This window comes from Bos taurus, chromosome 9 (genome assembly GCF_002263795.3).
Source record: "Bos taurus isolate L1 Dominette 01449 registration number 42190680 breed Hereford chromosome 9, ARS-UCD2.0, whole genome shotgun sequence".
Taxonomy (NCBI): domain Eukaryota; kingdom Metazoa; phylum Chordata; class Mammalia; order Artiodactyla; family Bovidae; genus Bos; species Bos taurus.
This window is the reverse complement of record NC_037336.1, coordinates 96217045-96240473: the sequence shown is the minus strand read 5'-3', so window position 1 is coordinate 96240473 and position 23429 is coordinate 96217045. Positions and strand designations below refer to the sequence as shown.

At 51.0% G+C, this 23429-nt stretch overlaps 1 protein-coding gene and 1 long non-coding RNA gene across 2 annotated transcripts in view; one reads left to right on the top strand and one right to left on the bottom strand.

The window, feature by feature from the left end:
• IGF2R (insulin like growth factor 2 receptor) overlaps nt 1-23429 on the bottom strand; it is a 102527-nt gene that overhangs the window by 59546 nt on the left and 19552 nt on the right. Inside the window, 7 exon segments of the mRNA NM_174352.2 lie at nt 780-954; nt 1097-1259; nt 4331-4436; nt 6253-6382; nt 6832-6964; nt 12790-12888; nt 14436-14554. Of these exon segments, the coding sequence (NP_776777.1) occupies nt 780-954; nt 1097-1259; nt 4331-4436; nt 6253-6382; nt 6832-6964; nt 12790-12888; nt 14436-14554 (925 nt within the window).
• On the top strand, nt 19869-20760 carry AIRN (antisense IGF2R RNA noncoding). The gene has a single exon (NR_104052.1). It is a non-coding gene; the product is annotated as an antisense IGF2R RNA noncoding (long non-coding RNA).

Sequence of the window (23429 nt, the reverse complement as noted above, 5' to 3'; positions counted from 1 at the left end):
GACTTTTGCACACCATCCATAGACCAGCACAGACGCAAACAGGTGGGGACACGCTCCCGCCGTCTGGGGCAGGACCATTCAGAGGAAAAGAGCCCCAAATGGATGCGCTTGTCATCCTCTCACTTCAAAGTGATAACTGGCTGGATGAAAGCACGAAAGCTTCTACCGGGAACATGGGGACTCTTCTGCTCTCATTTTGGGGTTCTGTACAAAATAATTTATGCCCAAGAAGACACTGCTCTACCAGCAACTGCCACAGAAAGTCTGACAGAGGGACCCCAGATGACAATTTCAGAGAACTAACGCTTTGATAAAAGCTTTTGTGAAGCTAAGTCCTGATTTCAGGGCTCAGGAGAATTGTCCTGAATGCATTCTCCTGGTTGTTCAACTCTTGGATGTGATGCCAGTGGTGTTTCAGATTTCTCAAACCGCCAGAGAAAAATCAAAACTTCTAAAAAACGTAAGTTGTAAAACGCCAAAGCCACATCAACTTACCATGTAACCTTGCTACAGTACAGTTCCCTACAAACAACAGATCATAAAACAAACCGTACTAACAGAAGCAGTGGTAGTGTGAAGCCAGGAAAACTTCCCCCTGGGTCAGGAACGAACGGCACTTGCCTGACTCAAGCAGGAAAAAAAATGCCAGCTTAGCTGACTTCCCTGTGCTTAGGTGACTTCCCTGTGGAAAATGGAAGCAGGCATCTGGCAGGGGAGTGTGTTAGGCTTCACAGGGACATGCAGGACACCCTTGAGAGTCAAGCGGGGGCCATACCCACCGGAGGGTCAGGTTCTGGGGTCTCCCGGCCACTTTGACTTGAGTGGAATCTGCCTTTTTCACTTGGCACACTGCAGCATCTTTCTTATTACAGATGGGCGCTTGGCTTCCTCCGCAGATGCTCAAATAATATGTATACTCGTCCGCCTCCGAGGTGTAGAACAAGGAGTCTGAGGCTAAGGAAAGGGGGACACACGAGAAGGGGCTTCGCGAAGCGCACAGGCCTGGGACAGCCACAGCGTCCTCCCGTCTGACCTGCAGCGCCCGCCCTGAGGCAGGGGGTGCTCGGCCTGGGCCCCCTCCCGGCCCCCAGCTCACCTTCCACCCGGCTCAACGGCTGGAGGTCGACGGCCACGTCATGCTGCGCGCTGCTCAGGGAGCAGCTCCGGCTTTCCAGGTAATCCCTGTGGCAGGCGTACTCGGTGACCCACTCGATCTCAAAGCGGCAGTTGGATTTCGCTGTGAGCTTGGGAATGGTGCCCTGCCGCAAACCCGGAGAAAAAGGGAGAAAGATTCGTTTTATTCACACGGCTCAAATGCAGACAGAGTTTCTCTGCTTCCGGAAAAGCTCAAGGGTGTGCTGCTGGGCTTTACCATTGTTCTCATTCTAGTACCGCATGGCCCATAACGGATTGTGATGATTTGACTCGTGACTATTCTGCTTCCTCGCAGCTCTTCTGGTCCCTTTCAGAGTCACATGCAAACTTCAGCCTGGGAGCCCACCCTGAATGCAGTCTCCCCTGCCCCACCATGCCCCTGGTGAGCAGTCACAATGTGTGAAGGGCCTGTGGTCTGTTCACTCCTTTCTGTCACAGGTGCCAGATGGACCCCCTGCCCCCAACCAGGGGGGTGGAAATCACTGCATCTGTGCGCACCTGGGGAGACAGGCCCTAGCCCCTCCCAGGAATGTCCATGGGGTAGACGGTCCCTAGACCCTCCTAGGAATGTCCATAGGGAAGACGGTCCCTAGACGCCTCCAAGGAATGTCCATAGGGAAGACGGTCCCTAGCCCCTCCTAGGAATGTCCATGGGGTAGACGGTCCCTAGACCCTCCTAGGAATGTCCATGGGGTAGACGGAACCTAGCCCCTCCTAGGAATGTCCATAGGGAAGACGGTCCCTAGCCCCTCCTAGGAATGTCCACGGGGGGAGACAGTCCCTAGACACCTCCAAGGAATGTCCACAGGGGAGATGGTCCCTAGCCCCCTCTTATGAAAGTCCATGGGGGAGACAGTCCCTAGCCCCTTCCTAAGAATGTCCATGGCGGAGATGGTCCCTAGCCCCCTCTTATGAATGTCCACGGGAGAGATGGTCCCTAGCCCCCTCTCATGAATGTCCACGAGAGAGATGGTTCCTAGCCCCTTCTTATGAATGTCCACAGGGGAGATGGTCCCTAGCCCCTTCCTAGGAATGTTCACAGGGTCTTGGGCAGGCTTCACTTGTACTCAGATCAGTTTTGCTCCCGGGTGGGGCCAGGCTGTCACCCCCCGCCACAAAGCCACCCTCTGGGAAGGGTGCTGAGCAGTAAGTCACTGTGAACAAGGGCGCAGCGCCACCCTTCTGACGTCCCTGGGGAAGCGGTCCTCTCCCCGGCCCCGGCATCAGGGGCAGCCGTGCTGCCTGTGGGCACGTCACGCTGCCAATGCTTACTGAACACCTGCTGCATGCCAGGCATGAGGCCCAGTGCCAGTTTTACCATCACGTGGCCAGCAAGCTGCAGAGGTCCAAGTCCAGCCCCGACCGCTTACTCAGGAAATCGATGCCCTAACTAACCCCTTGGCTGAGGGCAGCCTGACAAACAAACAGAGATGTGGATCGAGAGCTGAGCGAGAGCAGCCGGACGCCCAAGGCCGTGTGGGGTGTGACTCCATGTACGTGGGAGGTCGGGAAAGGCAGAGGCCAAGGGGCGGGGGGGGGCTCGCGGCGGCGGCCAAGGCTGGGTGAGCAAGGGGTGATGGTGGCTGGGCACGAGGCTTCTCTGGGTGATGGAAAAGTTCTGAGGCGATAATTGTGCAATTCGGTTAGTGCACTAATAACCATTAAACTGCACTTAGGCTGGGCAAATTTTTACAGTATGTAAATTCAAGTAAAGCTTTCTAAAAGAGATTTATGTGACAAGGTGAACGTTTTACTAAAGTTCCAGCTCCTAAAAGCATTTAATGAGCCGGTGAAAATGCTTCAATAAACCTTCTAAGTATTAAGGGCCCCGGGCCTAAGTCACCCAAGCTCTGCCCAGGCGACAGTCAGGCTGGACACAGAACCTCGTAAGCTCCACGGTGGACACACTGGCCTCGACCGCCTCGCGTGGAGGGGCACTCCCCACCGTCTCCCTCGTGAGAGTGTGGACTGAGGCTCGCTGGACGTGGCACAGATCAGAGGGGGAAACGCTGAGACCATGGCTGCCTTAGAACATCTCCCTGATTCTGATTCCCACTTGTAGGATGGAAAGAAGAAATACACAAATACATGCAAAAAAAGAGTATAAATGACACTCCTCACAATCACATGCGGGACCAGTGTCGGTTACTGGCCCGCCGGGTCTTGGCTGAGTTGACACCATGCAGCCCCGGAAGTCTGGCTGGACCCGCACTGTAGTCTCATTCTCCACTACCACCCCACCCGCAACACACACACACACACACACACACACACACACACACACAAAACGGCCAGCTGCCAGCCAGAAAGCAGAGAAATTCCACGTTTGTTTGGGGGAGGACATTCTTTGGCAAAAGAATTCCGTTCCTCCTACTTCATTCTGCGGGGAGGACAGGCAGAAATAAATTGGAGGAAAGCCCTACCCTTCCTCCCTGGGGACGCCTCCCTTCAGCAGCACTGCCATCTGCAAAGACACTTAAGCAGCAGAGGCCCTGAGGGACTGCGCTGGCCCGGGGCCCAAGGACACAGCAGATGCAAGGCCCTACCCTCAAGGAGTTTACAGCGGGCACTGGAATTTGAGTAAACAGCGAGACATCAATCTGCCCATGGGCAGGGGGCAGGAGGCAGGTGAGGGGGCCAACGCGCTTCTCTTGAGGCTACAGGAATCTCCCTTCGGGCCCTCGTTTCCCCTACACCGGGATCCACCCCCGGAACCCCAGAGCGCTGTCTGCCAGGCCTACACGCCATCTGCATGACTCGCTTCTTACTACGCTCCTAAAACCACTTAGCCGTTTTTACCTTGCCTCACCCGAAGCAGTCAACAGACACGTGAAATCCACAGATTCAGGGTCATATGTACATTTTTTTTTTTTAAATATTTACTGACATCCGCCTCGCTGTGAAGTTTTAAAAAAAAAAAAATCTGTCCCTGAACCACTGGAGGTCATCCCGCGCGACCCTTGAACAAAAACACCATCCTGTGGGTGTAGACGGAGGTCCCTCGGGCTGGTTGCGAAATAGCACACAGCCAGCCAGGCACGTTCAGCACACAGCTGGGTCCAGCCCGGGCCTGCTTGGCTTCCACGTCCACGGTGGCTCGTCTTCTGCACGAGGACCCCCAGATGCAGGACTGCTGAACACCACTGGGGTGCAGAGCTCAGGTCAAGCCACTCACCTCTCTGCGCTCCGACGGGCACACGAACGTGATGGTCACCGCCGGGCTGTGGCCGTCACAGAAGTCGGGCTGGCCGGCCCCTTCCTTCACGTAACTCAGGACGAGCCTGGAGATGCACACATCGGGGAGAGAGTGGGGGTGAGCAACGCAGACATCACAGCCCTCATTCTGCCCTCAGCACCCTCATTCAAGCGAGAGGAGAACAGATGCAGGTCACAGACATAAAAGAAACCACAGGACAGACTCACTCGCGTTTATTTTCATTTGGGGGACATAAAATTTAAGTGAACTTCAATGACTGCTGTACTTTCTCAAAAAACAAACAAAACCCAAAAAAAAGTCAAATAATCACCATGTAAACTTAAGTTCTTAGAAAAGCTGTCGGGAGGACAAGGAACAAAATCATAAACCATCTAACAAACAAAACAAACACAGCCCAGCTGGCCAAGTGCGTTTCAGCCCACAAGGCTGCACGACCACTTCCTCTCTAAATGACAACTCTTCAATGCAAACCGAGGACTTTCCTTTTTAAACCCGACGACCGCCCAGAGCACTGGCCACATGGCCTCCCACTGGCAGGGAGACAGACCCTGGAAAGGCCCGTGGGGCGCTGGCCTTGCTGCAGGCTGTGGCCACGGAGGCACCAAAAACAGACAACCTTCCTGGTCTCTGAAGGTGACCTCGGGCTTTCGCTCCATGCCCATGCTCTCCAGAGTCCTCTCCAGCCCCTGCCAGCAGGAAGAAGAGCCCGTTTATCACTTGAAGACAGGGCAAGAGGCTGAAGTCTGCCCCCGCAAATTTCACAAGCGGAAGCCCCGATGCCCAGCACCCCCGACGTGACTGTATTTGGACACGGGGGGCCTTGGAGGAGAGGATGAAGATGAGGTCGCTGGAGTGGGCCCCCGAGACAGGACAGCTGTCCTTATAAGGAGAGGGGCTCGGGACACAGACACACAGGCCAAGACCATGAGGGGACATGGGGAGGAGGCAGCCGTCCACAAGCTGAGACCAAGGGTCTCAGGAGGAGCCCCTCACCACGCCCCCTGCAGACATCTCAGCCTCCAGAGCTGAGAGGGAGCTAGAGGAGCTGCCTGGGCATCCTGCAGCCCTTTGCCTGGGCGGCCCTGGCAGGCGAACACACTCGCACACGTGGGAATCTCCCAGCATGCTTCAATTTAGGTCACGCGCCAGTGTTTTCTGGGGACAGAGTGCAGTCTATAATTGCACACGCTGACACACCACGAGTTCCAGACGGGAGCAGGTGCGGCGAGACGTCTACCAAAGGGCCCCGGGAACAGAGAGTGGATAAAAATCCTCACTCCAAGTTCAGGACGTGGTCATGTGGGACCCACCGGAGACAGCAAGCTCTCTGCCAAGCCAGAGGCAAACCCAAGTCAGGAGGAGAGTGTGTGTCAACAGCAGGGCTCCTTAAGAGAAAATGAACCACCCCTGCCGGAAGCTAGGGGGCCCACGGCGGGCTAGGGGGCCCACCGGACCCCAGTCGGGAAGCAAACTGTACCCAGAAGAACAACGGCAAAGTGGCCCTCCTGCCGCTTGCCCTCCAGGACTGTTTTTTTTTAAAGAAGAGATAAAACTATGGACATAAAACCAATGTCAGGGGTGATGAAGCAGGGAAGACACTCAAACACACCATAAGGTAGTGGCAAGCTCATAAAATGGAAACCATATGGATGGATGCGGGCTGCATCGCGATAAATGTGTTCCTGCTCTAAGGAAGAAATGATTAGAAAGTCACCAAGAATGTGCGACTCAAGCAATGACCAGTAAGTTTACAAGCACGTGTGAAGTAGTAGTCACTTGGCAAGGCCTTTCTCAAGCCCTGTTGAAAAGGGGTATTCTTGCAGCTCCCCTGAAAAAGCCAGGCTCTTGCTGAGGACTGCCCCTGCCAGCAGCAGACTGACCTGTCATTGCTCACGAGCTTCAGCCCCTCCTGGGGCCGGCCCACGTCGAACGCGCGGTCCCCTCGCACCAGGCAGGCGGCCGCGCCGGTGGGACACACGCGCACTTGTGGACTCGAGGCCCGGAGCACCTCTGGAAGAGGTAACATGTGACACTGCATCAGACCACGCGCCGGGCACAGCAATCACACTCAAACCTTGGGTCCAGGGGCTCTTGTAAAAACTGTCAAATTTTCTTAAAGTCTCCAATATAAGGTAATAGAAATTTGGAAACAAGGACAAGTAGGATCCCATCCCAAGACCCTGGGCAAGCCAAGGCCCACTCTGAAAGTGGACAACGGGATGAGCTCTCTGCCCGGCTGGGCAGCTGGGAAGCGAGGACGCAGCACTGGAACGCTGGCTCTGCCCCTTGTCCGCAGGAGCGGCTGGGAAGCAGGGACATGGGACGTGGCTGGCGGCTAAGGGATGTACCCCTTCCTCCCGGAGCCATGGATGGGAACCCTACAGTGCCAGGGCAAAGGCACTGAAGCCTCTAAAGAAATCTTTCCCCCACTCCCACACCCGACGCCCTCAGACACAGACCTATGTCCCTGCAGACATTGATGAACAGAGATGTGTCCGGGTCAGAGTCGTCCACCAAGTAAGCACCGCTGGTCTTGATCAGTGGGTTTAAATCGTGCTTCTTGAGCTCTCTGTCGAAAGCGTAACAGGGCACCTGGGAGAGAGAAGGGAGAAGGAGGGGCTTCCACACACGCCTTGGCGGGGTGGGGAGCAGGGGTGAGGCGAAGCCTGCGACCTCTGCCACATGACACCGGGCTCCATGCCTCAGGTCTCCAATGAGGCCCCCGAGGACGGCATAATCAAGGCCTGCAGGGCTCCGGCTGCTCCCATGAGCATCTCCTGCCTGCCCCTTCCCTCCCCGCCACACGGTCCGTTCCCATCAGGGTCCTCACTCATGGCTCCCTGTCCCTACCCTCCCTTAGCAACCACCTCACATCACCCTGGCAGCAAGTCCTCTCCTGCCTGCAATGATCTCTTTTAAGGGGGCCTCTAGGTTCCAGCTTCCATGTACCCGACTCTGAGCCAACATCTCTACAACCACCAGATCAACCCTTTAACAGTTCCACCAAGTCACAAGAGATTGTCACATACTGAGTGAAGTTAAGTCAGACAGAGGAGAAATACTGTATGACATGCCTGATGTGCAGAATCTAAAAAGACACTATGCAGCTCAGTTGACTTACAAAACACATTCACAGACATAAGACGATGAACTTACAGTTGCCGTACAGTTGCCGGGAAGGACGGAGGGAAGGGAGGGTTAGGGAGTTTGAGATCGACACATACACCCTGCTGAATTTAAAGTGGACCCACAACAAGGGCCTGCTGTACAGCACAGGGAACTCGGCTCAATGTCCTGTGGCCGCCTGGATGGGAGGGGAGTTTGGGGGAGAATGGGTACCTGTGTATACATGGCTGAGTCCCTTCGCTATTCAACCTGAAACCATCACAGTGATGTTGATCAGCTATTCCTCAATATAAAAAAAAAAGTTTAAAAAGGAAAAACTAAAAAAAAAAAATTTTTTTTTTTTAAATAAAATTCCCTCGAGTCACATCACTCCTGCTCAAAATCCACCAGGGGAGGGGGAGTTTGGGGGAGAGTGGGTACAGGTATATATATATTGCTGAGTCCCTTAGCTATTCCTCAATATAAAAGAGTTTAAGAAGAAAAAACTCAAAAAAAAATATTTTTTTTAAAGTAAAATTCCCCTGAGTTACACCACTCCTGCTCAAAATCCACCAGGGGCCACTTCCCATCACCTTGAGGGTGCAATCCCAGCTTCTCCCTGGGGACCACTCCACGCAGTCACACTGGCCTCGAGGGGCACTTCAGCCCAGGGAAGTGACGCTGCCTCTGCCTGGAATAGTCCCTGGCATCCCCTCTCACCTTGCTCAGGCCCCGGGGGAAGCGTCACCTGCTTGGCGTGGCCTTTTCAACATCTCCAGCTCTCTCTGCGCCTCCCCTACCCTTTTTCTTCATTGCACTGGTGTCTGTCACCAGACACCTCCACCTGCTAACGTGCGAGTGAGCTCCTGAGGACGGGGGGCTTTGTCACTGCTGTGGCCCCAAGCAAGGCTCAGGACATGGCTTGGAGCCTGAAGTTCCTCCTCTGGGCATCTGGCCCACGCTTGTGAGTGTGTGTTAGTCATTCAGTCGCCTCTGACTCTTTGCCACTCCAGGGACTGTATCTCACCAGGCTCCTCTGCCCACAGGGCTCTCCAGGAAAAGAATACTGGAGTGGGTTGCCATGCCCTTCTCTAAGGGATATTCCTGACCCAGGGATTGAACCCAGGTCTTCTGCATTGGCAGGTAGATTCTTTACCATCTGAGTCACCAGGGAAGCCCTACTGGATTCTAACTCACATGTACTCTCTCATCTCTATAAAAGAATGGCCTCTGTTTTTAAAAAATTGAGAACTAAACCAAACCACTGCATTGTACACTTCAAATATATGCAATTTTATTTGTGAATTACACCTCAATAAAACCGGTGGCGGGGAGGAAAAAGGGGTCCAGGGGAAGGTTACACATGAAACCCATTATAGCGGGCAAGACCCTGTGCTTTCCAAGCTCCACCAAACTCTGAAGGTAAAGCGGCCAAGCCCACAGGTGTGCCCCTGAGGAAATGCCTGGTCACCAAGTTTATGTAAAACAGCCCCCAAATCTCAACTGCAAACTAATACACCACATCGTGTTAACTGCCTTAGCCAAGAAATATTCTAAAATCTCATGTTCTCTGCAAATCATTTCAAAGGATCGATAGTCTATTTCATCATTTCCACTGGGTAATTTTCCTTAAACTGTTTATTTGGAAAACTGAAGCTATTCACAGGCAGGTTCATTTACAAAGGTTAACTGCTTCATGTTAATGTTTAGCTTTTAAATGTTTCTCGGAAAGATGCTATCAACCCTGCAGGAATGCTCTGACCCACTAACCCTCTTCCCCTGTTCTGTTTGCAGAGACTTCAGAGAGAGCTACTGGATTAAACCCAAGGACTCGCACCCCCTCGGCGGAGGTGGGGGAGGCGGACCCAAACTCATGCCAACCAGACCCTTAGAGCAAAGCTTCCCGCTGCCTGCGACACTGACCAGACAGCCCGATGCCAGCCAAGGAGGGCAGGCACAGGCACAGAGCGGGTTGAGGGCAGGAGGCCAGAAGCCACGCCTGGCACCACGTCCTGCCGAAAGGCCATCGAAGTGCACGAGCGGGATGACCGCAGACCGTGACGAAGCTCCAGTGGAAGTAACCCACGTCCTTGATCCTGCAAATTCAAAGCTTGCCAGTCCCTAGCAGAGTAATACAGTTAACAGAAATGTGTTAACTCAGAGGAGGGGGATGGAATTGGGCTGACTGGTGAGACAGGAGACAAGAAGCAACTTTCCAGCTGCGAGATTAAGAGAGTGAGCAGGACAGCACCCAGCAGGCGGGGAGAGGGGCCACCTGCCTCAAACTAGCTCTGTGTCACCCCAAGGCTAGACGGATCCCCGTGAGCCAGGCCTGCAGACCCCCCCAGCTCAAGGCCACAAGCAACTGCTGGCCGTGTCTCAACTCCAGGAAGGAACAGGAGACACGCCCGACGCAGCGCCCCCCAGAATTGGAGCGAGCGTCGGAAAAACAAGCAAGGCTCCTGGGGAGAGTCCTCCCACTTCCTGCTCCACTGAGCCGAGCAATGGAGACATTCATCAGCCCCGGGAATGCGGCGGCCGGCAAAGGGGGTCTCTGCCAGCTCCACACACAGCACACTGAGTCACCCTTGTTAACGGTGTACGTCTGTACATTAACCATATTTATGCAACTCCGCTAGGCCCACACGCTTGCCAGGACTGCGTTTTCTGTGTTCCCTAGGGGTGGAATGGTAGGGGGTGTGTGTCCACAATCTTGTAAAGAAATTACGATCTAAGAGGACTCCACCGGGATCCACTAAGCAAAGCATGACACGGGTGGGTTTAGACGACACTTTCTGGAGCCCACCCCCGCCCCATGCTCTCTGCCCATCACTCCATTCTAAATCTGATGAAGCCAAAACAACAGAAGCAATGAGGAGACACTAAGAATGGGTGGCGGTCAAGACCACATGGCCACAAAACCAAGTCTAGGTTTGTCTTTTTTTTAAAAGAGGAATGATGAGTGTTTCTGCATTTAATGTAATTTTTGAAGTTATAGTATAGCCTATATGATGCAATCAAATCCTACTGAAGACAAAGAAAAGGGAATACGCTTTCCCACGACTTGCAGGGAGTGAGAGCAACACTCCTGCAGCAGCCATCAGGCTCTCACGTGTGTCAGTCACTCGGTCGTATCTGACTCTGCAATTCCATGGACTGCGTGAACTGAACCCCCCAGGCTCCTCTGCCCATGGGATTCTCCAGGCAAGGATACTGGAGTGGGTAGCCATTCCCTTCTCCAGAGGATCTTCCCTACCCAGGGATCAAACCTGGGTCTCCCACATTGCAGGTAGACTCTTTACCAACTGAGCTGCCAGGAAAGCATCAGGCTCTTGTGTTCTTTCTACTCATCTACACCTAAGACAGAGCAGATGTCCTCCACACCTTCAGTCTATGGGCTCCATGAATGCAACAGCGTTTTCAAAATGTAATGACATTCCTGACGCTGAAACCCTCCAGAGAGGAAAACTCAACAGATAAAAGCCCTGCCGCCAACCAAGCCCAAAGAAAAGGTCACTGGGAGCAAATCAACATTCCCCCTGCATCTTTCGATCAGCTTCTAAGAAAAGTTAAACATCACTTTTGAGAAAAACATAGGCTCTAATCTCCCCATTTCCACCCCCCAAAACGGCTCAGGTCCAGGGTCAGCACCCTCGTTCTGTAAACATGTTAGGCTTTATGAGTGACGTAGGTCTCTGCTGTGTATTCTCGGCTTTTTTTTTAACAATCCTATAAAAATGTAAAAAAACAATCTTAGATCTGGGGCTGCACAAACACAGGATGCAGTTTGTGACTTCTTGACCTACAAACACAAAGAAAACCAAAAACAAGTCACCATTTCTTTCTTTGGGGAAGTAATTATTCTTCAGGTGGTGGGAGACAACTGTCAGTTCAGCAAAGCAAGGTAAAAGGGAGACCCGGTTAGAACAGGAAAAATGGGGGTAATAACTATTGCTTGCAGAGTCAGAGACCGAGAGAACCTCCATGGGGCCTGGGGTCTCCTGGGAAAGCAGAAGGCACTTCACACTGGTTCAAGGATGCTTTACCTGTTGCTAACGAAATATTGGCAAAGAGTCTAACCTAAGTTGTTAAATGCAAAGTTTAAATCTGACACCATCTCCTACTAGTGTTATTCCATTAGATCTTCTTTGCTTCCACAGTTTGAACTTCCTTCCCATTGAACGTTCCTTACACACAGGAGGCACTCCGACTATCTTTTCTTTTAGAGATGGCCACATCTGAAGAATCGGTGACAGCTCAGTATTTGTAACTTAATGTGGCTTTTAAAAAAAAAAGATACAAACGTCTCTTTTTGCCCTTCTTAAATGACAACGTATTAGGCCATCAGATAAATGACAGATTACTCCCATAACTGATCACTCCCAGTTCCTAGCTCCTAAGAGCGTCTCTGAACTCAACTCTACAGAACAGAAAGCGAATAGAGAAAAAAGAGAATGCTCAACCCAGGAAGACTATTGCCTGGGTGAACACGGGAAAGCCACCTTGAAATCCCAGGATGCTAGAACTGCAGAGGAAAGGGCCCTCTGTCCCCTCTACTGCCAGGGAAAAGTCAGAGGCTATAGGTTAGAGAGGATGGTGCTTCATCGATCACCAGGAACACGAGCCAGATACCAGAGAAACAAGGGAAGAAGTGACAGTCATCTGGCCTCTGAGGTGAGCTGGCAATGAATGTAAGGGCCAGGCACACCTGACCTGGATCCAAGATGCATTCAGAAGCCACTCCCAGGCCAAGGAGATGGTCTCTGCAGGCAGCGTGGTGATCTAAACCCCAAAGTCAACTCGAGACTTAGTTCTTGAGATGCATGGCATCAGAAACCAGGAAATCACTTGCTCTACGCGAGTGAGCCGTTCCATTTCCAGTCTGTCCTGTGTGTTTAAAACACCCTGTCCTAAAAGTAAGAACCATCCAGGACAAGTTATCAAGGAAACCATGCGGTGTGCCTGTGCGCATGTGTGTCAGCTGCTCAGTTACATCTGACTCTTTGTGACCCCATGGACTGTAGCCTGCCAGGCTCCTCTGTCCATGGGATTCTTCAGGCAAGAATAACTACAGTGGGTTGCTGTTTCCTTCTCTAGGAGATCTTCCCAACCCAGGGATCGAACCCAGATCTCCTGCATTGCAGGCAGATCTGAGCTATCAGGGAAGCCCAAATCATATGGTCTCTCTGCTCAAACGGAGTTTGAAAACCAAAAACAGACTTCTACCTCAAAAAGGTATGTGTCTGCACTTCAAACACTTAAGGTCCCAGAATGTACTTCACAAGCATGTAACCCTGAAGGGCCCTTGTTACCTCTTTATTCGCTTTAAATATATTCTTTTTGCAGGCTGCAGTAGTCCTCCACTCGAAGTAATGCACACAATCTGTTGCAGTTACAAACTCGGGAGTTCCCTATTTTTAAAAGAAGTAAAAATAAGTTAGCATACTGCGTATTGTAAAGTGCTCCTTTTCTAAAGTTAGAAACCATGAAGGCTAACGAAAAATTTTAAACTAGCAGCAGTGGGCGGGGGGGTAGTAACACACAACTGTTTTAGTTAACAAGGTCAGCCGAGTGAGAAGTTCCCAAACTCAAAACTTCTGAGACAAAAGCTTCATAAAATCATGATGGAATTTGGCTCTAACTGATCCAAAACTGTTCTACTGCCCCAGCTATGCGAGTACAGTAAGCTCATGGGAAGTAATCCTTGCAGACCTTCCACTCTCAAACTCCAAATGTTCTCTGAACCAAATGCCAACAAAACCAAAGCCAGAAAATGTGACCTCATGCTTCCTGGAAGCCGATGGAGGAGGCCCATCTGGACCTGACCGAGCTCATACACCGGCCTTCCTTAAACGCCCCCACACTGGAGGGGGGCCCCTTCTAACAGACGGGGACCAGCGATGACCACGGTGTGGCTGGTTGATAAGACCCAGCGGGAACTTACCCCTACACTCCACGGAGCAAGCCTAAGGAGCTCTGCAAATTCTGGTTCTTGTAGCATGAACACAGAACTCCTCAAGAAAAGTTAGTTAAAATTCAAACGACAGCTTACTCTGTAACTCAGACCTCCAGATTTTATACCACTGCAAACAGATTATTTCCCAAAGTTTCAACATGGACAAGAGTGCAACAGACAATCTGGCCCAAAATTAACAATACTGAGTTATTTTTCAAGTTCTTCACACAAGACAGGATGGGCTTAAAAATGCAACAGTCACAGCACTAAATTCTAAATATGATATTTTAAAGCAATCTGGTAGCCACGTGAGCTTCACTCTCTCTGATTTTTCTAAACACTTGGATTCTTACTCTGATTACAGAACACTCGTAGAACATGTACACAAATCGTTTTTCCTAAAAGCTAGCAATCATTTGCTGAGAGTCCCTTTCTAAACAGTAAAGACTAAAACTAAAATATCACATACAATATGCAGAGAGTGAGGACAAATGTCATGCTTTAAACAATTATGTTCCATTTTAACACTAGTAATACCCCAAAAGTTGGGCACCCCATTACCCACTGGCCAAGGTTTCTTCTTGATAGATGTCAGTTTGTCCAATTAATGTAAATGAGAAAAAAAAAAAGAAAAGAAAACACTTTAAGAAGCAAACACGCTGCCCTGAAAACTATCAAAAGAAAATGCAGAAAGAAAAAAAAATTATGCCTGCAACATAAACATTAAACAGAGCTTTGAGTTTAAACACACTAATCTTTACATTGTCCTTGTACACAGGATGTGGGTCAAGTTTCACTTAAACATTGTAACTATAGGCTTAGGATTTGCTTACTTATTGGTTTTTAATGATGGTGGTCATTTGGTTGGGGTTTCTGTTTATCTGTTTGCTTGAGTTTTTAATTTTACTCACTTACTTGTCTTAGAATACCAGGACAGCAAGAACGCCCCAGGGACAAATGTTTTTAAAAGAAAGATTATGAAGTGACTCCGCATGGACTCACCAAGGTTTTCCCACATAAGAAGGTGATGCTACTCTGAATTTTGTGATTCTGCTGCTTACAGTTCACTGTTGTGTTAAATTCCAGAAGAGATCTGCTTGCTGTTTTCAAAAGAGAGTCACCTATTCGGAGAGAAAAGAGCATGAGCAAGCTAGAAAACATTCCTAACCAAATGCTATTTCCAAGTGCCAGCACACTAAAAATGGCACTGCAGTTCATCTGAAAAGCTTATAAGCTTACACAGTGCCCTGTCCCAAGAATTCTCTGTCTCAGGAATGCCATCCTCGCCCCACCTCCTGCTGTTCAAGCCCCAAAGAAAACGGCATGAAGTTCTGTCTTTCTCTCATCTGTCAGCACGGGCAAGTCCCAGCACTTCTGCCTTCTTCTCAGATCCACCCACGTCTCTCCATCTACGACGCTTGCAACCACTGGTACCCGTGTTCTGGCTACAGCCTCTTGATGGGACCCCTCGCCTCCAACTCCTGTCTCGTCCCTCACCATCCTCCCTTTCCCACCCATCTTGCCCCAGTCTGATCTTCAAAAACATAAATCAGAATATATAGTTTGGCTGATGAAATCCTTCTATAACTTCATACATACACGCTGTAAAAACAAAAATGTTTAGAACAGTCCACAAATCGGGGTGATCACTTTTCAGTTTGCCTGAGATATTATTATAATAAAAAAATCTATATAGTATCAGTGATGATAGTTGGCACAAGAACAGACAGACTGGAACAGAGATCAAGACATCAGAACAGAGCACAGACATCAGGGTTCTTGAGTCAAACTTTGATATACAAGGTATCAAGTCAGTGAGCAAAGAGACTGTTCAGTAGATAAAACTGGAAACAAAATAGCAATCTGCACTGGCAAAAAGATAACTGAATCCCCACTTACCATTGTATACAAAAATGAACTCTAAATGGATTAAAAGATATAAACATGAGAAACTAAATTCTCTTAATAAAATATATAGTTATCTTTTAAATCCTAATGCAGCAAAATATTGAAGACTCTAAAGCATTAACTACCAAAAAAATTTTAAACTTGACTTTTTATTAAGTTTAAAAGTTTACATTCATCAAAAAGTACCTTGAGGAAAACAGAAACAAATTATAAACTAGCCGATACACTGAGCTGGCAAAGAACTAGCATCAAGAATATATATACTCATACACAAAAACAAAATCATTTTTTATACTTTTAGGAAAGAAAAGGAAACAAATGACCTCTGAGAGAAAACGCTGAGAGGAAAAAGGGGAAAACCCACACCAAGTCATAGTATGGCGATTTCAATATCAAAGGCAAAGAGAAAATTCTAAAGCTTCTAGAGGGAAAGAAGTTATCACATGCAATAGATAACAATATGAAATGGGCAAGACATGATCAGACAGAAGAAAAACATCTTCATAATACAAAGAGATGTTCAACATCACTGGTGATCAAGACCACATGGCATACCAAACCCAGCCATTATACGGACAAAAATTAAGTACCAAATGTTGAAGGAGAGACAGCCCAGAGCTCTCCTGTGTTGCAGGTGGAAGTATGAACTGGTTTAACCAGTACATAAGTTGGCATGGCACTGAGTCCTACCACTGAACATCACATACCCTATGCCTTAGCTAGTCAACTCTTAGGTAAATACATAAACAAAAGCCAAAACATGTGAAAGAATATCTCGTGTTCTTCACACTAGTGAAAACCTGGAAACAACTCAAATGCCCATCAAAAGAAGAGTGGATAAATCAACCCTGCTAGACCTACACAATACTACAACATAGGCATCAGAGGAATAAATCAGGGAAAGACAACAATACAGCTGTTTTTTAGCAATATGCTGTTACCACTTAAGCGCCTCCAAAACTACACATTGCATGATATACACTTTTTATTAAGTTAAAAACACCATATACAGCCAGACAGGCTCTGACTAAAGTAAGAGAGAAAAAAGGAAATGTTGGTATACAGGATGTGGGCAAATGATTACCTCCAGTGAGGAGAGACAGGAGCATGGAGAGATAGTGGTTATTCTGAAGGTCCTAGATTTTGTGAGAGAAGGGTTTCATTGCATTATCCAAAACAACTAATTTAAAAAACAAAACGGAAAAAAAGATTAGCTCACAGACTAATGATGAGTGAGTGTCATGACCTCAGGATTACAACTGGTCTACTTTGATACCTACACCGGAGATCTTTAAGCAAGGGGAGAAGAAAAAAAAAAAAAAACAGAAAAAGAGGGGAAGGGGTAAAAATTTTAAGACGCCAATGGAGAGGAGATAATAATGGCTTTCAGGCTCCATAGAACCAGATTTAACAGTACACCGGTTCTCTGCCTTGCCTGTCTAAACCGCGGCAAAGGTTTGCCAGGATCGTTCTTCCGCGCCTAAAACTCCAGGAGGTTGCTCTGAAAAAAAATTTTTTTTCTCTCGCGACCCAACAGCCTCAGAGGCCTGCGGAGGCGGCTCCGGGACCGCGGACAGCGCCCCGCGGCTCCGCCCACTGTGGGCGTGCCCAGGGAAGCTGGTGACGGGGCGGGGCCTCCCGCGCCCCAGCAGCGCGCGCTCCAGGAGACTCGGGGCGCAGGAGGTGGGGGGGGGGCGGGCTCGGCCAGCGGGAGGCGGTGCGCACAGCCGCCAGAAGGGGGCGCTTCCGGGCCATGGCAGGGGGCGGGGGGAGCCCCCCAACCTTAAAGACCCTCCCCCGCGCCTCTGTCCCCCCCAACGCGGCGGCCCCATCCGGCCCTGTGCCCAGAGCTCCCGGGGGCGCCTCATAACTGCTGGGCTCGCCCTGCGCGCAGACCAGACGGGCCCTGGCCTTGAGCCGAGACGGACCGGCCGAGCTCCGCGGCCGCGGCGCTGGGGACAGCGGCGTCCCTCAGCGTCAGGCCCCATCGGCACCGCGCCCGCTCGCCCGTCCAGCCTGCCTGCAGCCCGCTCCTCCGCCTACTGGCCAGGACCGATTGCCCACCCCGGCACTCGGCAAGAGGCCGCGGTGCACCGCGGCAGCGCCCCCGCGGCGGACTCCCGCGGCACCCCGGCCAGCCTGGCCGTCCTCCCCGGACGAAGGCCGGGCGAGGACTGCGGGGCGGCGGCCAGCACGCCAGGCCCACGGCCAGCTCCCGAGGACGGCGCCAAATGGGCTGGGCCGCGCTCGCCGGGCCCGCCAGATCGCGCCGGGTCCTCCAGACCGCGCGCCGGGCCCGCCAGACCACGCTCTCCAGGCCGGGCGCGCCAGACCAGACCACACTGGCGGGGCCCCAGCAGACCAGACCGCGCCGGGTCCTCCAGGCCGCGCTCTCCAGGCCGGGTCCTCCAGACCGGGCTGCGCGCGCCGTGCCGGCCAGACCGCGGTCTCCCGGCAGGGCCCGCCAGACCAGGCCGCGTCCGCCCAGGCCCGCCAGGCCGCGCCGGGTCCTCCAGACCGCGCTCTCCAGGCCGGGTCCGCCAGACCGCGCTGGGTCCTCCAGACCGCGCGCTCGGCCAACCGGACCGCGCCAGGCCCGCCAGACCGCGCGCGCCGGGTCCTCCAGACCACGCTCTCCAGGCCGGGTCCACCAGACCAGGCCGCGCGCGCTGGGCCCACCAGACCAGCTCGCGCTCACCGGGCCCACCAGATCGCGCCGGGTCCTCCGGACCGCGCCAGACCGTGCGCTCCAGGCCCTCCAGATCACGGTCTCCAGGCCGGGTCCTCCAAACGAGGCCACGCGCGCCAGGCCCACCAGACGGCGCTCTCCAGGCCGGGTCCGCCAGACCAGGCCGAGCTCTCCAAGCCAGGCCACGCCGGGTCCTTCAGACCCTGCGCCCCGGGCCCGCCAGGCCGCGCTCGCCAGGGCCCGCCAGGCCGCGCCGGGTCCTCCAGACGGCGCTCTCCAGGCCAGGTCCGCCAGACCAGGCCGAGCTCACCCGGGCCCACCAGACCAGACAGCACTGGCGAGACCCCACCAGACTAGACCGCGCCGGGTCCTCCAGGCCGCGCTCTCCAGGCCGGGTCCTCCAGACCAGGCCGCGCGTCCAGGGCCTGCCAGACCTGTCCGACCGCAGCCTCCAGGCAGAGCCCCCCAGACCGAGCCGCGCTCGCCTGGGCCCGCCAGACCAAACCGCACTTGCCGAGCCCGCCAGGCAGTGGCGGGTCCACCCGATCGCGGTCTCCAGGCCGGGGCCGCCAGACCGCGCCGGGTCCGCCAGACCACGCGCTGGGCCCTCCAGACAGCGCTCTCCAGGCCGGGCTCTCCAGGCCGCGCTCGCCCGGGCCCGCCAGACCAGGCCACGTTCACCCGGACCCACCAGACCCGGCCACACGCTACCGGCCAGGCCCCGCGAGGTCCTCCCGACCCTGCACGCCAGGGCTCCCGCCAGGCCACGCTCGCCCGAGCCCGTCAGACCCAGCCACGCTCTGCAGCCCGGGCCGCGCCGGGTCCTCTCGACCCTGCGCGCCAGGGCGCCCGTCCGGCAGCGCTCGCCCGCGCCCGCCAGCCCCAGCCACGCGCCGCCGGCCAGGCCACGCCGGGTCCTGCAGACCCTGCGCGCTCGGCCGCGCTCACCAGAGTCCGCCCGACCAGGCCGCGTGCCAGGCCGGCCGGGCCTCGCCTGCCGCCCTCGGCGCTCGCGGCCGAGCCCGGCCGAGCTCGCAACCCGACCTCGCTGAGGCTGCTCGGCCTGGCGACCGCGCCTCCGCCGGCGGCCACGGGGCCCAGCCTGCGGGCGCCGAGCCTTCTCAGCACCTTGCTCAGGGCCTGCCAGCCGGGCCGCTAGCCCTCTGCGACGTGCTCCGGCCAGGCCGCCCCCTCGCGGAACACGCCCCGCTCTGTTGTATCGTGTCTTTCGACGTGTACCGTTTCGCGTGTTCTTCGCCAAAAAGAGAACCCCCTGCCCAGCTCTCGCCTCCGCCTCCTGCCTCACCTTTCCGCTCCTCTTTCTATGAACACTCCGCAAGAGATTTCTACTCTGGCTCCTGCCCGCTCAGACCCTCCCTCCCTCTAGCCTTGACCACCCCCACCACCCTCCCGCCGCCCCCTAACCCCGGAGCCAGGTAATTCGCTGCTTTCAGTTTCAAGTCTTTGCTCAAATGTCACTTTCTCAGCAACACCCACCCTGCTGAATATTCCTGAACACACACTCCCAAGGCCCCCTGGCACTCCCGCCTTTCCCGTCTTTTCTACAGCATTCATCACAGTCTTAATATCCCACTTAGCCACTGTCTTTCTTTCTTGTGTGCCTCCTTCTCCACTAGAATGTAAGCTCCGTGAGAAAAGGGGTTTTTGTCCGTTTTGGTGACTGATTCATTCAAATATTTGTTACAAATCAATAAATGAGTATTAAGTGTTAGCTGTTTTTAAAAAAAAAAAATTTATACATATATATGTTACGATTTAACCAAGTAAATCAGAATATACTACAATGTACTGAACTATCCCATGGTTAGGCTGTTTCAGCATATTTGCCACAATTTTCAATGCTACGGGGAATTTTTTTTGTACAAAAGTCTATGTACAACAGACGTTACAGGAATCTAAGTTTTTAAATGTAACAGATAATTCTAGACTATCAGGAGACTCTAAATGAGATAAAAATATGAGTTACACCTAGAAGGCAACCAGGTATCACCAGGTATCATCTTATATATCTAACAGAGTTATATCTTTTTTGAAAATGAAAGATACAAGGCACAAGAAGAAATGGTATTTTCACATGTTAAGAGACATGAAAGTAAATCTAGTGATCAACCTGGATTGCTGCTGTAGACTTCTGTGAATGCACACAGGGATCATTAGGTATAACCTTAAGTTAGGAGTCAGTCTGCTTGGAGTAAATGAAGTCACGTGACCAGCGACTGCAGCTGAATTTCACACTCTGTGCTACCCCCAGGTCACCTATAAGAAGCCAGTCAGAATCCCAGGCTTTGGTGGTGAGTAACCTCACTTAACAGTGGGTCTGTTACCTTGGTGAAAGGGGCTATAATAGCCTTCATGAAGTGCATACATAATTTTCAACCTCCAGAAAGATTAATTAAATGAAAATCATGGTATTAATATTAAAGCTGTTAGGAGGAATGTGAACATATTCAGTATTTTTATATACTTGTGATGTTTAATGTTACATCTAATTCAGAGGTTATAAACTAAGCAACTGATTTAGAACTGTGGCAATATTAGAACAGCTAAGAGAATTTCAAGTTTATCATATTTCTACATTTAAACTATTAAATTTATAAGAATTATTGTTAATCCTTAAACTTTTATCGTCAGATCAGATTATCTGATGTACTTTAAACAGAAATCAAATGTATAAAATGCATAAATCATTGTAAAATGTGATGAAGATGATTCAACTAGGTTGTAAATGGAACCAAATGATTGTTCACTGACCCCATAAAAATGACTGCTAAACTCTGCTAGATTTATATATGTAACAATATCACTGGCCTAAGGAAGAACTAATACAGGATTTTTTTAATCAAAAATAATGTAATATTATTTAGACCAAAGTTGAGGTTTTAATATTTGTTTGTAAGTACAAAAACTATGGGCACTATAAAACTCACATCAACAATTTTCTTCCCACAAGGGTTAGAGACAATCATCTTCCTATAGTAATATATGAATGTGCCCGTTTCTAGGCTGCCTGCCAGCATTCCATGATTCAACCATTTAAAGTTCTGCCAATGTGACTGAAGGAAAACTAGATTTCATTATTGCTTTGATTTGCATTTATGCCTGGCTTACTAATGAAGCTGAATTGACCATCTGGATTTCTTCTTTTGTGAATTGCCTGTTCTTAGAGACTTTGCCATTTTGCTCCTGCATTGTTTTTCTTATCATTAAGAGAAATTCCTACCTCCTTCAGATTATATTTCTATTTTACTAGGTTTCCCCCACAATGTTCTATTGTCTTTTTACTTTTAATCTTAATCCATAATCTCTGTAACACAATACAAAGGAGATGTCTAGTATTGCTTCCTAGGAGATATATAGCTTAATTATATCCAAATTTCAGGTTATACATTCAGTTCTCATGTGTTTGGATCTGTTGCTAAACTAGCTCTTCTCTCTGATCTGTTGGGAGCGCCAGTCTTTGCGGCTATTTTCCAAAATCCACGTTTGTCTTCCCTTTCTAGCAAATTGGTGTTAGCGTCCAGCGGTCCTCTAAGAGCCAGGAGTTCAGGTTACCCACCATAGCTCCCGTACTAGCGCTGTAACTGTCTGATGGGACACTGTGATCGCAGAGCAAGAAGCCAAGCAAGTCCACAGGCTCCGCAGCTGGCCTGTCAGCATTCAAATCCACAACCACACAACCTCTGGCGAGCTGCTTATCCATGCAGTGTTTCAGCTTTCTCCCTTATAAAATGAGGGAAATGAGATCATCTACTCCAGAAGTTGATGAATGAATTAAATGAGATACTTTTTACTTAGAACACCTGGCATGTAAGTGCACACCAAGTTTAGTGATTAGCTATAAAACTAAATTTTCAAGAACAAATTTAGTTATTTCGACTGTATAACACAGATGAGCAAAATGAGATCTGATTCAAGACGACCTGTGCTCGTGTTAACGTCGCTCTCGCTCGCTCACACCCGTGTGCTTTCCTGAGTTGAAGGACAGGGCAGTAACGGCCAGTGCTGAAAGCACACGTCATCCAGCATGCCATTCTCTCCCCCGGGGGGTCTGAGGCCCCGGGAGAAGTATGTCATGTGTGTCTGGGAGTAAAACGAGATTAGAAACAGCTGTTTTATATCATTGTCAACCGGTAACAACTCATCTTTTTTAACTCTCCCTTTCAACCAACCTCTCCTAGTCCACCAGGCCCAGCTTTCTAAAAACACATTTTATCAGATCACCTCCCCCAATTACCGTCACAAAGAATTTATAACGGATCCACTATCTGCCCCAGAAAAGACCAACTCTCCTGCCTGGGCTTCCAAAGCCTATCTAACTTGGTCATTCTCAAATTTTGTGCCAACTTCACAAATCCTCCTCCTAGTGACTTGTGTGTGTCTGGTACGTTACACTGCTCTGCACTGCCACAAACCAGAAGCACACTTTCACTAGCCAAAAATACTATAGCCCATGCTATAGTAAAATCAAGAGGAAAACTACTTTTCCTCTTCCTGAAAACCTAAGTAACACCAGCCAGCAGGCCCACTTGGGGCCTCTCTCCCTGAACTGTTCAAGAACTGTTCAAATTAAGAAACTGATGATCTCATTTGCACTCTTTTTTTTTTTAATTTGGCTGCCCTGGGTCTTAATTGTAGCATGCAAACTTGCCTCTTTGCTGAGGCATGCAGGCTCTAGTTTCCTGGCCAGGGGATTGAACCCAGGACCCCTGCATTGGGAGTGAGGACTCTTAACCACTGGACCACCAGGGAAGTCCCACAAATGTTTTAGGTATATCACAAAATAGTAAAATTTGGCCCAGGAGTTCAGAACGAGCTGGTGCTTTCTCAGATCTCTATCCTGGGCCCCAAATCCCTCTGACCACTGTTCCCGGTCTAGACTGTCTCCATGTCGGGGGAGAGGGAAGCCAGGCAGACACTGGAGCTGGACCAGCAGACCTCCCAGACCTCACTCTTCTTTTTCTAAACATTACTTTCTAAAAAGCCCTTTCAAGTGTGCTTAGGAATTTGCGTTCAAGATGACAGATGGAGCTACCAAAGGAACCTGCCCCTCCCAACTCCAAAACCGAGTCTCCTCTCCCTGGCGCCACACCATCATCACCAGTCATATGCCGTGTCCACTTCGCCCCAACCCACACCGTCAGACCTCACCCCTGAAAACGCCCGGGTCGCAGGTCACCACGGACACCCATGCCACCACCCCCGAGGATGACACCTCCTGCTTTCACATCCGCCCCACGTCTCTTTACACATCTGCCCCTTTCATGCTCCATGTAATGTGGCAGGGCCATCAACCATGTGGATCCATTATCCTCCCAAAGGAAAGGGATCTCGACCGAAAAAAAAAAAAAAAAACCCACCACCAGGGCCGCTGGGCAAAT